The sequence below is a fragment of the Thermobia domestica genome, chromosome 3 (genome assembly GCF_964235325.1).
Source record: "Thermobia domestica chromosome 3, izTheDome1.hap1.1, whole genome shotgun sequence".
NCBI lineage: Eukaryota > Metazoa > Arthropoda > Insecta > Zygentoma > Lepismatidae > Thermobia > Thermobia domestica.
In genome coordinates, this window is record NC_137456.1 from 84,774,183 (window position 1) to 84,790,183 (window position 16,001).

Below are 16,001 nucleotides of genomic sequence, written 5' to 3' on the forward strand. Positions count from 1 at the left end.
TATATAAACATGGAATATAGGCGGTTTGTATCTGAATACTAAAAATTAGTTGACTGTTGATCTCGGTCGTCAAGAAATCATCAGGAGGCAAGGACATCGGTCACGAGGTTCTAGGTTTGAGTTCAGGAGGAGCAAGTATTCGGACTCGAGCCAAAATTTTTTAAAAGTTATAGGACTCCAGCCAAACATGTTCAAAACTGCTCGACCCTGGTTTAGGGTTGTCAACGACTCAAGCGGCTCGCTCACAGCTCATTCACTTATCGAGCCGAGCCAACAGCTCATCCAACCGAGCCAGCTCGAGCCGATGGCTCACACGAGCCGAACCGAACCGAGCTGATTGCTTACCCCAACCGAGCCGGTTCGAGCCATCGGCTCAGTTAAGCTGACTCGAACCCAATCTATGGACTCGTTTCAACGGAACTGGTTCCATCCATTGGCTCCAATCGAGTCGAGTTGATGACTCGTCTCTACCGAGCCGGTTCAAGCCATTGGCTCAATTGAGTCCAGTCGATGGGTCATCCCAACCAAGCCAGCTCAAGCTTGTACGTTCAGTTGAACCGAGCCGAGCCGGTTGATATCATTATCCCGGTTGGGCTTCTACTTTGACTAAAAAATTAGACAGTGCAGTTCTCAGCCTTGATGGTAAGAACTACAAAAAATGAAATGAAATCTTTAGTTTTACGTCCCACGGTTATGCCGGTTAGGCTAAAGGAGACGGTGATGATGGGAAATGAATGAAATGGTGGAATGAAGAAACGGGAGAACCCCGAGAAAACCCACGAGCACGGTGTTTGTCCACCACAAAGTCCACACGGCGCGAGCTGGGATCTAACCTAACCAGGGACCTCAAGCACCGGAGGTGAACGCTCTGCCACTGAGCCATCGCTTCCCTGGTAAGAACTACAGTATATACTTACATTGGTGCTCACGGCGTCATCAACTTGTTCCGCCACCAACGAATTTCGAGGTACTTTGTTTTGCATCTTTTGTGTGTGTTTTGTGTCGCTTTATGAGCCTATTCCCACATTTTGTGTATCACCGGAAGTGGGTCAAAATGGTCTAGAAATATGGCGGAACAAGTTATTGCTGTTCCGCCACCAATGAATTTTGAGGTCGTTTCCTTCACATCGTTTTGTGCCGTTTTGTGCGTCTACATCCACGTTTTGTTGGTCATAACATTGACCCATTTCCGGTGACGCAGAAAACGAGGAAATAGGCGCACAAAACGACACAAAAATGGAAATTTAGCTTAATTACATAGAAATTTTAAGTTTGTAAGCTTAATTATATGGAAAATTTTATACATTTTTCCTTTACGTTGGTCTACTTTACGTTGATTTGGGACTTTCAAATTTTATTCTTTTTTCCACTGAAAAGTATCTAATTCAACAAGGAAATAATTATTAATTATAATAATTATCTATATAATTGAATTAATTGTAATTTGGTCCATAACAAACGCTTTACCATTTCATACTAGCTGTTATGCCCATTCTTCGCACGGATCATAAAATATCAATGTCAACAAACTGAACAATGGGAGAACAATTAATAAACATTTCTAAAATTGGATATATTTTGTGTGAATATATATCCAACAACGTACATGTGTTGTCATTGGGAAGCCCGATGGGGGCTGAATTTGAACGTAAACACTATCGGGGGTGTCACTATACATCTGAGCAACCCCGATAAATATGGATTTCACACAAATATTGGTCATTTTCTACTACTTTTACATTTCCCGGTGAACGCCCCCTCGGACCCCCTTGGTTCGAATTGTGAAAAAAATCTCCTCTGTCCCCCAACCAATACCGCGAAAACTATGAATGTGACACTAACATCTGCCATTTTCTACTACTTTTTACATATCCTGGTAAAAGCCCCTATGATCCTCTGGTTCCAATTTTGAAAAAAAAAACGCCTCTGGCCCGCAGCCGATGGGGGTTGTATTTGGAAGTCACCGCCTGTGGAAGTATCACCATTTATCTCAGCGACAGCGAAAACTATGGATTTGACACTAATATCGGTCATTTTCCATTATTTTTACATGTCTCGGAATTCCCCCCTCTGGTGACCCAAGGCCCACATAGTACGTGTCTCCTACTTTGCTTTCCCGTAACACATATCCGGACCCCAGCCAAATCGGTTGTGTACAAGTAACGTCATTCGCTTCCTAGTTATAGCATGTAGGGCCACTTTGGAGCCCCGTATTTCGGAAATTTCTGCGTATGGGCCCAAACGCCAAAATACGTGTCTCCTATTTGGTCTCCCGAAACACATATCCGGACCCCAGCCAAATCGGTTGTGTATAAGTAACGTCATTCGCTTCCTAGTTATAGCATGTAGGGCCACTTTGGGGCCCCGTATTTCGGAAATTTCTGCATATGGGCCCAAACGCCAAAATACGTGTCTCCTACTTTGGTCTCCCGTAACACATATCCGAACCCCAGCCAAATCGGTTGTTTACACTTGGGGTTTCCTCGTTAGTCTTGTAAGAATATTCAGCTTTTGTACAGGGGCGGATCTAGGACGGACTTCGGGGGGGGGGGGGCGGGGGGCTGTAATACTGCTACTTTCTTAGAGCTACTTTTAAGAGCTCCAAACTCTAGGATGGGTTTTATTTATACATAAAATACGAAAGTTCCCTCTTCTGGGGCTGATCGTCCCCCAGGACCCCCCTGCTTTTGTATATACAAATTTACGAGATATGTTTTAGCTCTGAATGCTATAGCCTTTATTAGGACCTACATAAAAAGGGTTGTTTATATTGCTGTGCGTAAAACACTTCAACGTATGTGAAATATATTTACTGGTATTTCACGTTATTGGAATAGATTGTTACATAGTCGGATATATGGTAGAATGACTCCTGATGTGATTGATACAGGGGCGGATCCAAGGGGGTGATCGCCTCCTCCAGAAGAAAAAACTTTCTTATCGTATATATAAATAAAACCCATCCCAAAGTTTGGAGCTCTAAGTAGTAGTAGTAGTATTACAAACCACGGCCCCCTCAGAAGTCTGTCCTGGATCCACCCCTGGATTGATATAACAAAACATTTTACAGTAGTAATCGTGTCGCCATTAGTAGTATTCAATAAATGCTGTTCGATCTTGTGTTTGTTTATATATACCGATACATAAGTAATAATAAGAAAAAAGAACACATAAGTAAAAAATGATACCATATGTATATTTTTAAGCACTAAACATACATATATGACGTATTTGAGTATTATTTTTTTCTATTGGGAAAACGGACTTAAAATATTAAAATCACTGTAATAAAATGTAAAATATAGGCTAAGACTCGGGGAAGGGGGGCAAAACGTCACTTTGCCAGGGGAAAATTTCGCCTTGGTCCATCAGTGGCGGATCTAGGCCAGAGCCGGTAGGGCCTAGGCCCCCAGTTTTTTGAGATACGCAAATAATTTAAGCTATCATTTATATATTTTTGAAAGTTTATAGCTATTAAACTCATCATATACTTATCTTGGTCTGAGTTGTGGCTGTCCCCCCCCCCCCCGTTACAGCGATATATCCCTATATATCCCTATTATAATTAATCTGTACCTATATTATCAACATTGATCAGAGGCGCAATAATTAAGCATATAGCTTATATATAATTAAAAGAAGGAACGCTGTTATTGACAGGACATGTTGTCATGAGTAAGATTATTAGTTTATTATTGATAGGACATGTTGTCATGGAAAACATTATTATTGGGAGGATACGTACATAAAACGGTATGGTTGTTATTGATCCATAATATATGTATAAAGGAAAGAATAAATCGACGTTAGTTGGTATGTATAATGATATAATTCATTGAGATAGATTAACGAATTAGGGCTAGAACTTGAATTAAAAGGAATATTTATCGTTCTATCTGGTGCCGTAGACCCAGGAATATACTGAAAACCTTTAGTTCTGAAGGATAGTAAGAACTGAGTTTATGTGTATACATATATCTAACTTTTATGAGTTTCACTACTTTGAGAAGTGGGAGGAAAATCCAAAGAATTGGTAATATGCAGGATTCCGAGATTGAAGAAGTACCCAGTATTTTAAATGAAACCATATCTGGAAATGCCGTAACTGTGTCCGAACGTTCTCATTCTAATCTTATTGATACGATTAGTCAACTACTAGATGCTAAATTTGATCAACAACAAAAGTTGAACGATGAAAAGCTAGAACAGATACAGAAATTGAACGATCAAAAGCTGAAATCAAACCATGTAAAGCTAGAACAGATACTAGAGCAACATAAATCTCTTGCAGATAAAGTACAAGGTGTACAAGAAAATTTTGATCGCTTGCAACACAATTTGAAAGAAAATTTGCAAGTATTAGCTGATGAAGTTACCATCAAAATTACAAATGATATGACGCGAGAAGTTGATACTAGGTTTCAACAATTTAGTAACAAATGGCAAGATAGACAGGATCAACTAGCTCTAGAAACAGAGTCGATAAAGAAAGCCGTTGAAGCCGTGGAATCGACGACAGCCCAACAAAAAAATCAGATAGTGAATATTACTGCCCAGGTCAATTCACATAGCATACTGATATCCAACATACAAGAGGAAATCAGATCGTTACAAGAGAGGGAATGTGACTACAATAATCCTATGCATAAGGAGGCTTTGGGTACTCCCAATCAACAGGAAACAATGCATCATCAACAGGAAACATTGCATCACCGCCCGAGAACTCCATTAATAGAAACCGACAGGATATCTTCTTCTAAGAGTTCTACTGATGATGATTTAGTTACGGAAAACCACAGAAGACGATTCCAAAGTCGTGATCGCAAAAGAAGAAAGGAGATAAATAAGTGCGAAAGGGTTCCAGACCATTATCAACGCCAACAAAAACATAACTATAGTAAAATAAACGTTAAGGTCAGTGAAATTAAGGCCATGACTAAATTCAGCGGTAAGTGTGACGAAACCGCAAGCTCGTTTTTAGAAAAATTTGAAGCAGAGTGTGAAATTATGGGTGTAGATCAATCTAAATTTATGAAGTTGTTACCACATCTGTTACTTCCTCCTTGTTCCTTGTGGTTTAAGGCTATTCGCGACCATATAAAATCCTACGAAGAATTCAAACGAGCTCTGTTAGCAAATTATGAGAATGATTTCTTGTTAGCTAACCGTGATGCGATGGTGCGAACTCGACACTATTCACCTCGGGTCGATAAATCTCTTACGGATTTTACAATCAATGCATATAATGAACTTAAACTCGTCAATCCGTTTCAGCCCGAATCCAGAATAATCGCTTCCGTACGCATTTTATTGCCGTATAAATTACAACAAATTCTGTTGTCAGCTCAATGCGTAAACTTCAATCATCTCATAATTTTAGTTCAAAACTTTGAGAATCAATTCCCGAATCCTAATGGGAGTAATCGTAATCCATCGAATCCGATTGCCGTCAGAAACTTGAATATAACTAATGAAAATACCGAAAATCTTCGCAGCGATGAGAGATCACGTGACAATACTGGCATTGGAATTAGTGAAAGATCTGTTATACGTACTGGAACTGGAGCTAATGGAAGATTCAATTCTAGCGGTAGAAATGGAACGAATTATAATAATCCGAGGAACAGTTGGACGAACGGAAGAAACTTTCGTGGAAGACGTAATTACAGTAACAATGTCATGCATACCAGTGTGACCCAAAACAGATTCAATTGGAGATCTCGAGATGGCAGGAACTGTCGGAATAGGACCGAAGTAATAAATGAAACGGGAAATGGATCAAGAGAAAATAACCAAGATTGTGGTGTTCAATGTACTTTGATTGACCCATTTGTTAATCATAATTTAAACTAAAACCCGCTGATATGGTTGGGGTTAATCCCATACCAGCCGAAGGTTCCCACGGTTATTCAACGCAAAATTCGTCTATTAATTTATTTGTGAATAATATTGATGATAAATATAATTTAGATATGAAAAGCTGGAGCAGGTAAACGGCTAAAGCTGGTTAAAATTTCAACCCTGATATGTTAACTAAATTAAATTTGGATAACAATTCTTAATTTATTCTCTCAGATGTTACGAGTTGTGTTGTGAATACTTCATTTGGACTTTATGTTTGTGCAACATGTTATCATGTGATTAATTTATCTTATCTTTGTATTAACTCTGAATGTTATGTTTACCTTTATTTTACTTTACATGTTCAAAAGAGATTTGATTATGTTAACTTGAAATCTATGACATTGATTTTAAACTGAAGCCTTTAAATGTAATTATTGCCTTCTGATCTTGTTGTTGTTTTGATAAGATGACGATCTTAATTATAAATAATGTTGTTTGTATATGGATGTTATCGTTCAATGTAAAAGAGGAACAACTAACTAGTAACTCTGCGTAAGTCATCAATTAGTTATAATTTTGAATAGACCCATAAATGATATTTGTAATGAATCGACGTTTTATGATACGTAATTAGTAATAAAAGAAAAATGTTGTTATAAATGAATTGAATTGATATATATATATGGAGAAAGAAGAGAAAAGAAAAATATTTATATTGATGTAATAATAATAATTAATACGAGGATTGATGTAATAATAATTAGTACGAGGGCTATTCAAAAAGTGAGTGTTTTGAAAATATCCAGGGTTCTTTCCTTCACTGTAATACTGTTACGGAATTCCCGTTCTGGGCGACATTTACAGCGATATATCCCTATATATCCCTATTATAATTAATCTGTACCTATATTATCAACATTGATCAGAGGCGCAATAATTAAGCATATAGCTTATATATAATTAAAAGAAGGAACGCTGTTATTGACAGGACATGTTGTCATGAGTAAGATTATTAGTTTATTATTGATAGGACATGTTGTCATGGAAAACATTATTATTGGGAGGATACGTACATAAAACGGTATGGTTGTTATTGATCCATAATATATGTATAAAGGAAAGAATAAATCGACGTTAGTTGGTATGTATAATGATATAATTCATTGAGATAGATTAACGAATTAGGGCTAGAACTTGAATTAAAAGGAATATTTATCGTTCTACCGTTTTTACTTTTATTTCTAGATCCGCCACTGTGGTCCATCCCTGGAAACCTGCATTTAACGGAATTTATGTTCGGCAGAACACTTGTTGCTAGCGTAAAACTTTGGTTTTTAATAATGGAATTTCATCTTAATTAAGTGAAAAACTTTGAAGAAAGAAAATTAAATCAAGAGACAATACAATTCCATTCAAAAGAAAGAAAATAAAATCAAGAGACAATACAATTCCATTCAACAGGTTTCGCTGTTCCGTATACCATTTTGGAAGGTACTGGCAACACGAAAACTATTCACGTTACAGTATAACCTGACATCTATGTTGATTCATGGGAACTAAGTGAAAGCAGACGACACATGCGAACCATCCGGAAAGAAAGCGAAACGAAAACAGAGTCGTGTTGCCCAGGCAGAGCGAGCAAGCGATTTGTTGTTATTCTTTTACGGAGCGTGCGATAGCTACCTAGCGCGCCCGGGAAAAAGCACGTGGATTTTCGTGCGCTTCGAACTGAAGTTCTAACACTTTTGACAACAATGTATGAAGTTAAAATCTAAATATTTTAACGAGCTGTACAGTTTATGAATGAAAGAAATTAATTGTGTACTTTGCTTGTGCGTTCGAATTAATCATGTAACAAAAATTGAGAAAACTGGAATAAAGTGAACTATATCTCATAGTTATAATTCGAACAATAATTTTACTGCAAATATAGTAATTTAAGGACACAGGTAAAACCTTAAGTAAATGGAATCTAATCATCTATCACATCAATATGTAAGGAACTCAGTATCTTCGATGCTGCGATATGGGTAAGTACAATAATATACTATAAGACTTACTCCTATTCGTATAGTACCTAATTAGGGCTGTTAAAACATATTTAGTCATTTATACTGTTATTTGCTGTTCGAATTGTGATTCAGAAAAACAATGACTATATTCGGAGAATTGTTTAATTATTCAAAGATTCGAATAAATTATTCAATTTTTTATATCATATCGATTGAGATATCCCCTCACAAATAGAGATTATGTGTTTGTTAAATTCATTTAATAGTAATAACACGCAGGACTGGAGTAACCCATCTGGGGCCCGGGGTTAGAAAAAATATGTGGCCTTTATTGACTTCACCTCAATACATTTCTGTGAAGTGCAGTAGGAAAGTTAAGGCACTATGTTCCATATTTTTGGTCGTATTCTATTTTATGATGATGATTGTATCTTCATGATTCATTTCAGATAGCCAGTTGAGATTTTCATCAGAGTGGAGGTCCCTATCCACCTAAGACCCGGGGCTGTAGCCTCCTTGAGCCCCCCTTAATCCAGCCCTGTCAACACTACAATCCAATTTTTTTCATGTCCCGTGAGTGGTTATTTTGAAATAGTCAATACATCATCATTCAATATGTTAAATTCGACATAAAAAACAAATTTGCAGTCTTCTTATCAATTAAGCTATTTTTTAATGGAAACTGCCTTTTTAAAAAAATTAGACTTTATTACCATGGTCTTTTACAGTTTTTCCATGGAAGGTCAAATCTTTGCAAACATATAAAATGACTTTAATGCTTATGTGTTTATAGTATTCTCTGGTTCAACAAAACTTGCTTTTATATTTTGATTCAAAAATCTATGAATGGAAAGTGTGGACCTCAGTTTCTAGCACCTACATATGCGTGTGAGTGTCTGTGTGTGAAAGATTTGATTTCAAAAATTGTATTGGTATTCTTTACATGCAAAGGAGCCGGAAACGTATAATGCAAACCTCAGTTTTTTTTTTAATGATTTATTTAATATACAACTTTCTGGCTAAGATAGGGTCTATATCGATTAAATTGGATTATTCCAGTGACACACATAATTACCTAAAATTGAATCATTAACATAACTTATAAACACTATTTTTTAACAAATCTAAAACTGTTTCGTTGATTAGAAACCGCAATTTTATGTTCTATAACGTATTATTTGATACCATTCGAACTCGCACTTATACGCTTGGCCTGGCCCATTATTTACACATTAAAATGATGGTAAAACTCGTTTGCAAACAATTTATCGTAATAATTTTATAAAACATACGTTTAAAAATATATATGCTTATTATGATTTCTTTCAAATCGCATTTCATGAAATATTTGCCTGAAGATGGCGGAGAAGTAGAAAAAATTATATATATATATATATATATATATATATATATATATATATATATATATATATATATATATAGAGGTATGTCACAGTAGTAATTAATCACTATTTAAAATACATCTATATATATAAAAGAGAACGTACAAAATTTTGTCCGCTCATCACGCTAATACGGCTGAACCAATTTCTTTCATTTTTGGGGGGTTATTAGGATTTGGACCCTAGATGGTTTTTATCATATCACTTTAATTTTTAATTACCAGTGTCTTGAGATAATTGACCATTCAAGTGTCCATAACGTACAAATCCTTTGTTATTAGTTCATCATAGGTAAAAATAAACGTATTTATATGCAACCCGCATGACCATGTCACTCGGCGGGTTAACATAAATGACAGGCGATATACAGCGGAAAATAGCTTGAATCTTCTGTTTAAAATTTTTTAATTGATTTGCTTATTTTTACAGACACTTTTACAATATGCCAGCACCGGGATGACCGCAGCGAAGCGGGGCGGGTTAACATAAATGACAGGCGATATAATGTTAAGATTTACTGCAATCTTCTATGGTTTTTATCATATCACTTGAAAGCGAAAAAGTAAAAATTATCTAAGTAACAAAGTTTATTGCGTTCCGGGGTGACCGCAGCGAAGCGGGGTGAACGCTGCTAGTAGCCTATATTTGAATTCTTCGCATGGGGAAAATGTGCTTATTGACAATATTTCAATCCACTTACCCCTTAGAATAACTTACGCATTCCAATGAAACTACAATTATGAGAACCTATAAGGTATTCTACTTTTAGCATAAATTTTGAAACATTCTATCCGCATAGAATACGAACTTTAATCGAAATGACATAAAAACCCAACTTGAGATTGATACCATGTTCCAAAAGTTACTTCCGACCATGAAAACTAGGGATTCAACACAATTCTCGGTTAGGAATGCGCACGAGACAAGATTTGTGGCTGTCTCGTCTCGAAAATATGCTGTAAAAGTGATGTCTCGACTCGAAAAATGTATATTTCTCTATTGGAAGAGCCGTGTCTCGACTCGAATTTTGTCAGGAAAATCCTGTCTCGACTCGTCTCGTGCGCATCCTTATTCTCGGTCATTTTGGATGTTTTATTTTTCATTCTTTCTCACCAATCATGCCGATGGAGGCTGAACGTAAACTTAATGTCATCAGGAATGCCAGTATTCGTCACACCGACCCCAAAAACTATGGATTACATATCTCCCTTTCTTACCCCACCTAGTAGGGTTAGGATGTCTTATGGTCAAGTAGAGCTAGGGTACATATATTGATGTACGAGCAACGCTTTGGGTCAGTTTCTGGTCTAGGTGGCACGCTCGTTCTTGCCTAAATTTGTGTTGAAATGTCATCGGAACTATCACCAATTAGCTTATCGGCCCCGAAAACTATCGATTCGACACTAATTTCGACATTCTCCATCACCCCTTCTCAACTCCCATGCCAATGGGAGCTAAACTTGGATTAAACCGACATGAAGAATTTCACTATTCATCCCAGTGATAGGAAAATTAGTGGATTTGACACTAACTCCGTAGTTTTCAATCATTTTTCACATGCCATCCGTTTCCAACCCAATCTCTTGCGGTGCTATAGGTATATTACTCTCCGTGCGAGGTGAACTTTGGTTTAAACGGTATCGAAGTCACTATTTATCTCAGCAGCCCAGAAAACTATAAATTCGACATTAATGCCGGTCATTTTCAATTATTTTTACCCACCTCTTGGGGTGCTAATGGAGGCTGAACTTACACTTAAATGTAATCAGGAATTTCACTAACTTATTGATGTAATTGGCTCCAAAAACTATGGATTTGTTACGAATATTCGTCGTTTTCGATTATTTTTACATGTTATCCCCTTCCCCCTAGAGGGTCCAAGGAAGGTTTTACCCCCATTGGGAGCTGAACTAGGTCTTAACGGTATCGGAAGTGTCATTATTTGTGTCAGCAACCCAATAACAATAAATTCGACATTAATATTGGTCGTTTTCAATTCTTCTTCTTCTTCTTCTTCTTCTTCTTCTTATTATTATTATTATTATTATTATTATTATTATTATTATTATTATTATTATTATTATTATTATTATTAGGTATTATTATTATTATTATTATTATTATTATTATTATTATTATTATTATTATTATTATTATTATTATTATTATTATTACATTTCGCCCCTAAGGAGGGTTCTAGGCAATGGTAATGGTATCTTAAACCCAGTACTTTTTGTCCAGACTGTAAGTCACATGTGTAGTAAATTTGATTGAAATTCGTTCAGACATTCCAGAGTTATGCTGAAACATTCATTCATACATATATTTTATGTATATAGAAGATAGCTACATATATTCATACATTTTATGTATTTTATATGTTGCACCAATCAATTTGATTGTTAGCTCTTTCGTGACTATGTGGTTAATGTATGCATCTTCGGTGCGAGAGACAAGGATTCGATTCCTGGCAGGAGCTCATGTGATTCGGGTTGAGTTGAGTTGAGTTTGAGTTTAACATCCCTTTCAACAGCGAGGCTATATGAGACGTGGACCTACTGATTAACGTGGAATCCGAACCACATGAGCTCCCGCCAGGAATCGAACACGGGTCTCCCACGCCAAAGGCGCGTATGCGAACCGCTTAGCAACGGAGGAGCTCTCATGTGATTCGGATCCTACGTTAAAGCTGCCACGGCAACCTCGCTGCTGCTGAACAGAACGGCAAACTACAACTCAACAATATTCTTTCGCTTATTTTATGCTGTCCTCGTAGCCTAGCGCAAAAATCTCATGCTTTTAATGCACAAGGTTTCACGTTCGTTTCCCGCTTTTTTTTTCCTTTTTTTAAAGGAGACTTTATTACCATGGATTCCTACAGAATTTATCTAGCGCTCTATCGGATGCACTACAGTGGTTCAGATTACACTTCAAATTGTGGATTAGTCGATGTGCAGTCAAGCATTGTGACGCGGTAGGTTAACAGGATTATCAGGGGGAAATCCATCGAGGATTTGAATCCCTCTGAAGAGCTGAGCGTTTTTGATTATTCTCGCAGTTTGTATGCAGTGTGATCAATTGGTATACGCAAAATTTTATTAAGCCGGTCCAAATACTCAATCGCATACCATTTCAGGACACATTATATATATATATATATATATATATATATATATATATATATATATATATATATATATATATATATATATATATATATATATATATATCTTTCATGTTTATTTTACTATAATATAGTGCTTGAAGGAGTTTAAATCTCGAATTTCCTTTTTATACGCCACTGAGTATGTTCATGTTTTCTTCAAGATTTGATTACGTAAAATTTAGAAACATGAATTAAGAGACAAGTGTGAAAGAATCCCGCTAGGGGTGAACTTTCTTGTCCACTACTTCTCCAGCTGAGACCGAACTCGGGATCCCCATGCATTGAAATGGCTTTTTTTTTTCATATTTAACTAACGAGTGAAGGAACAGGAAACGAACAACGTTCAGAACATATGAGAATTGGATGCCACGTAAAATATTATTATTATTATTATTATTATTATTATTATTATTTGTGGTATACATTATACGGTAATAAACAAATTCAACATAGTGACACTCAGAAGGGAGAAAGGGTAAGTAATATACTCCTAGAACATTGGTTTGTTGTATTGTTGACTTCATACATTTGATATATGACAGGGGCAATAGTGGCTCACTGGTAGAGCACTTACCTCTGGTACATGAAGTTTCTGGTTCGAGTCCCGGCCAAGTACCATTTGACAGAGGGCACGATGGTTCAGTGGTAGAGCGCTTACCTCTGATGCCTGGAGTTTCTAATTCAATATCCGGCCAAGGAAGTTTGTGGCGGGCAACATTTTTTTCGTGGGTTTTCTCGGAGTACTTTTATTTCCTTCCACTTTCTCATTCCACCAATTCTCCCATCATCATTCACTTGCTTTAATCATCGTCTCCCGTAGCCTAAAGGGAAACGTTAAACTGAAAGATTTCATTTCATTTCATTTATTAAACTGAAAGATGTTTGACAGTTTATGTTATTATTATTTGTTGTTCTTTAAGTTTAACATCCATTTTCAGCATCGTCGCTCCGTGACACGTGGATCTACAGTTTTTAAGATAGAACTCGAACCACCGTGATGCTTTCAAATTTCAATGCTCTCTTTATCAGTAATCGAACCTGAGTCACCTAGGTAGACTAATGGAGAACAGTAATTAATGAAGTTGAATAATTACTCGTACGAAGAACTTGATGGAATGTGAATGTGGGAGGAAACAGGCGAAACCTTTTTAGAAAATTCCACAAACTCGTGTAGCCGAGGATCGAACTAGCGACATACCGCACCAGAGATTAAGCGGTCTGCCATTGAACCATTGAGGCCCCAGGAGAAGTCGTCTACAACCGATGTGGACGGAATAAACTCGATAATTGCGGTCTCAAGAAGCAGGGATCAGCGGCTTCTCAGCTTGTGAAAAATAACCTGCCGATAAATAGAGAATATTTCTGATAATGATTGAATTGTGATTTTTACATTTATTTACTTTTTTCCCTCAAATCAGATATTAGAGTATTTCAATTGGTAGATTTCAAAAAAAAATCATTCCATACGAAAGAATATTACTATGTTAAAGAGGCAACTACTAGTAGAATGAGCGTCACAGTTAGGAATATGAGTGTTACTATTAGATGAAGGCAAACAATCTCCTTCTTAACCCATTAGAGATCATTGCTCACATTTGTGGGCAGCCCGGCATTGTGGACACAATGATTTGGTACTGTATTTTGACTCCGTGAAACACATACCCAATAAGCAAGCACGTCTACAGTAAGTCTAAGTTTGCCCTTAATTTTCCTTGATAGACTTAACCTTAGAAATCTTCTCTGTATATGGTTTTGCCTGATTAGACCAAATGTAAGAATGAAGGCTGCGCAAGAATCCTTGTGTATTAGATTTAGCGTTACAGGTTCTATCTGTGTATACCTTCGCCGAGTGTAAATTTTAAGTCATACAGGTGTGTCAATTTACAGGAATTTTAATGCTAGCCTTATATTATGTATTATTGTCAAGTCGAAACAAGCTTGGAATCGAGGAACTAGCAAGTTTGCTATAGCCTTGGCTAGGTCTGCAGCCATACAAATGCAAACTTGTGCAAGCCTACAAACTTGGCCTTGAAGGTTTGACTAAGACTATTAAAAGTGTAAAATGCTATTAGGGTATTATCTTATTACAGCAATATAAACAATCTGATCGAACAAAAAAAAGAAATATTAATTATATGGCAACTAACGAAATTTTTTTAGCGGCATGAAAATTCGTTGTTTCTCGGTTTCATCAAAAGCTACGGATGAGGATTTACAGTTATCCACAGCATTTTATTAAGCTCAGTGGGATCTATCCAGGGCCGGATTAAGGGAGGGGCTTAGGGAGTCTATAGCCCCTGGCTTCAGGTGGACAGAGGCCTCTACTCTGATCAAAATCTCAACTGGCTATTTAAAAAGAATCATAAAGATATAATCATCATCCTAAAATAAAATATGATCAAAAATACGAAACATATTCCCTTAACTTTCCTACTGTACTTTCCAAAAATGTATTAGGGTGAAGTCAGCAGGGGCCACATATTTTTCTAGCCCCGGGCCTCCAGATGGATTAATCCAGCCCTGGATCTATCGATTGATCTATGATTCATCTTTAGACTTTGTATTTAATAATAATAATAATAATAATAACTAATAACTCCTCCTCCTCCGCAAACATTCATTTGTACACTTTTCTTAATATAGCTATAACTGTTAGACAGAGAAATTATTGATGTAGCCTAAACATTTGTTTTTACTTTTCACCTGTACTTTTTTTTCTTTTTTTCATAAAACTATCAAGTTCTTATATTTTATCCTGGGAATATAGGTGCCAGTACTTAACAATTACTTATCGTCTTTTCGGGTAGAGAATCCCTAACATTTAGAACAGTTCGACAGTACGTAGACATACCAAGGGCGCCGATTTCTCTGTAACTTTAGGGGGTGGGGGCATTGAGATGCAGAAGGCATATATGAGGATTTTAAAACAAATTGAATTCAAATTATGCCAAATATTATATATTCATAAATATAATGCGGAGTCCTACATGAGCTTTGGAGGGGCCCGGGCGCTCCGGCCCTCCCAGGATCGGCGCTCTTGAGACATACTGGTCTTGTAATATTGGACCCACTCAAAAAAAAAAAAAAAAAATATATATATATATATATATATATATATATATATATATATATATATATATATATATATATATATATATATATATGAGTGCCTGACTAATGATATTGTAGAATTCCGTAGAAAATTAGTTTTCGTCAGTTCCTCTCAAATATTAAATCGTGCGTTCTACAATTTAAATATTTAAATAGAATACGAGGAACAGAAATCTGGGAAAGAAACCATTTTAGTATAATCGACAATTTTGCTACAGCCTACGATCCAATAATAATTGGAGGACATGTTCCTCGTAAATTTTAGTCTTTATTCAATGAATCATCCCCGTTTAGAATGCATATTTTCTTACAATTATATGAACATATAGCGCCTTATATTAGTCGCGTGCCCAGGTGCTTTGTTCTTCGAATTTTTTAAATTCTCTTTTTGTCGTATAATTATTTTGAACGAAAAGAAAATGCACATGAAATATTAGGGAAATAATAATATTTGTTAAGGGAACA

At 36.3% G+C, this 16,001-nt stretch overlaps 1 protein-coding gene across 1 annotated transcript in view; it reads left to right on the forward strand.

Moving 5' to 3' along the window:
- Positions 1–6,868: 6,868 nt before the first annotated feature.
- The window catches only part of swi2 (Protein singed wings 2), a 201,970-nt gene continuing 192,837 nt past the window's right edge, over positions 6,869–16,001 (forward strand). The window contains exons 1-2 of the mRNA XM_081751203.1: positions 6,869–6,985; positions 7,090–7,874. Of these exons, the coding sequence (XP_081607329.1) occupies positions 7,810–7,874 (65 nt within the window). The 5' untranslated portion in view covers positions 6,869–6,985; positions 7,090–7,809. The remainder of the gene's footprint in view (positions 6,986–7,089; positions 7,875–16,001) is intronic.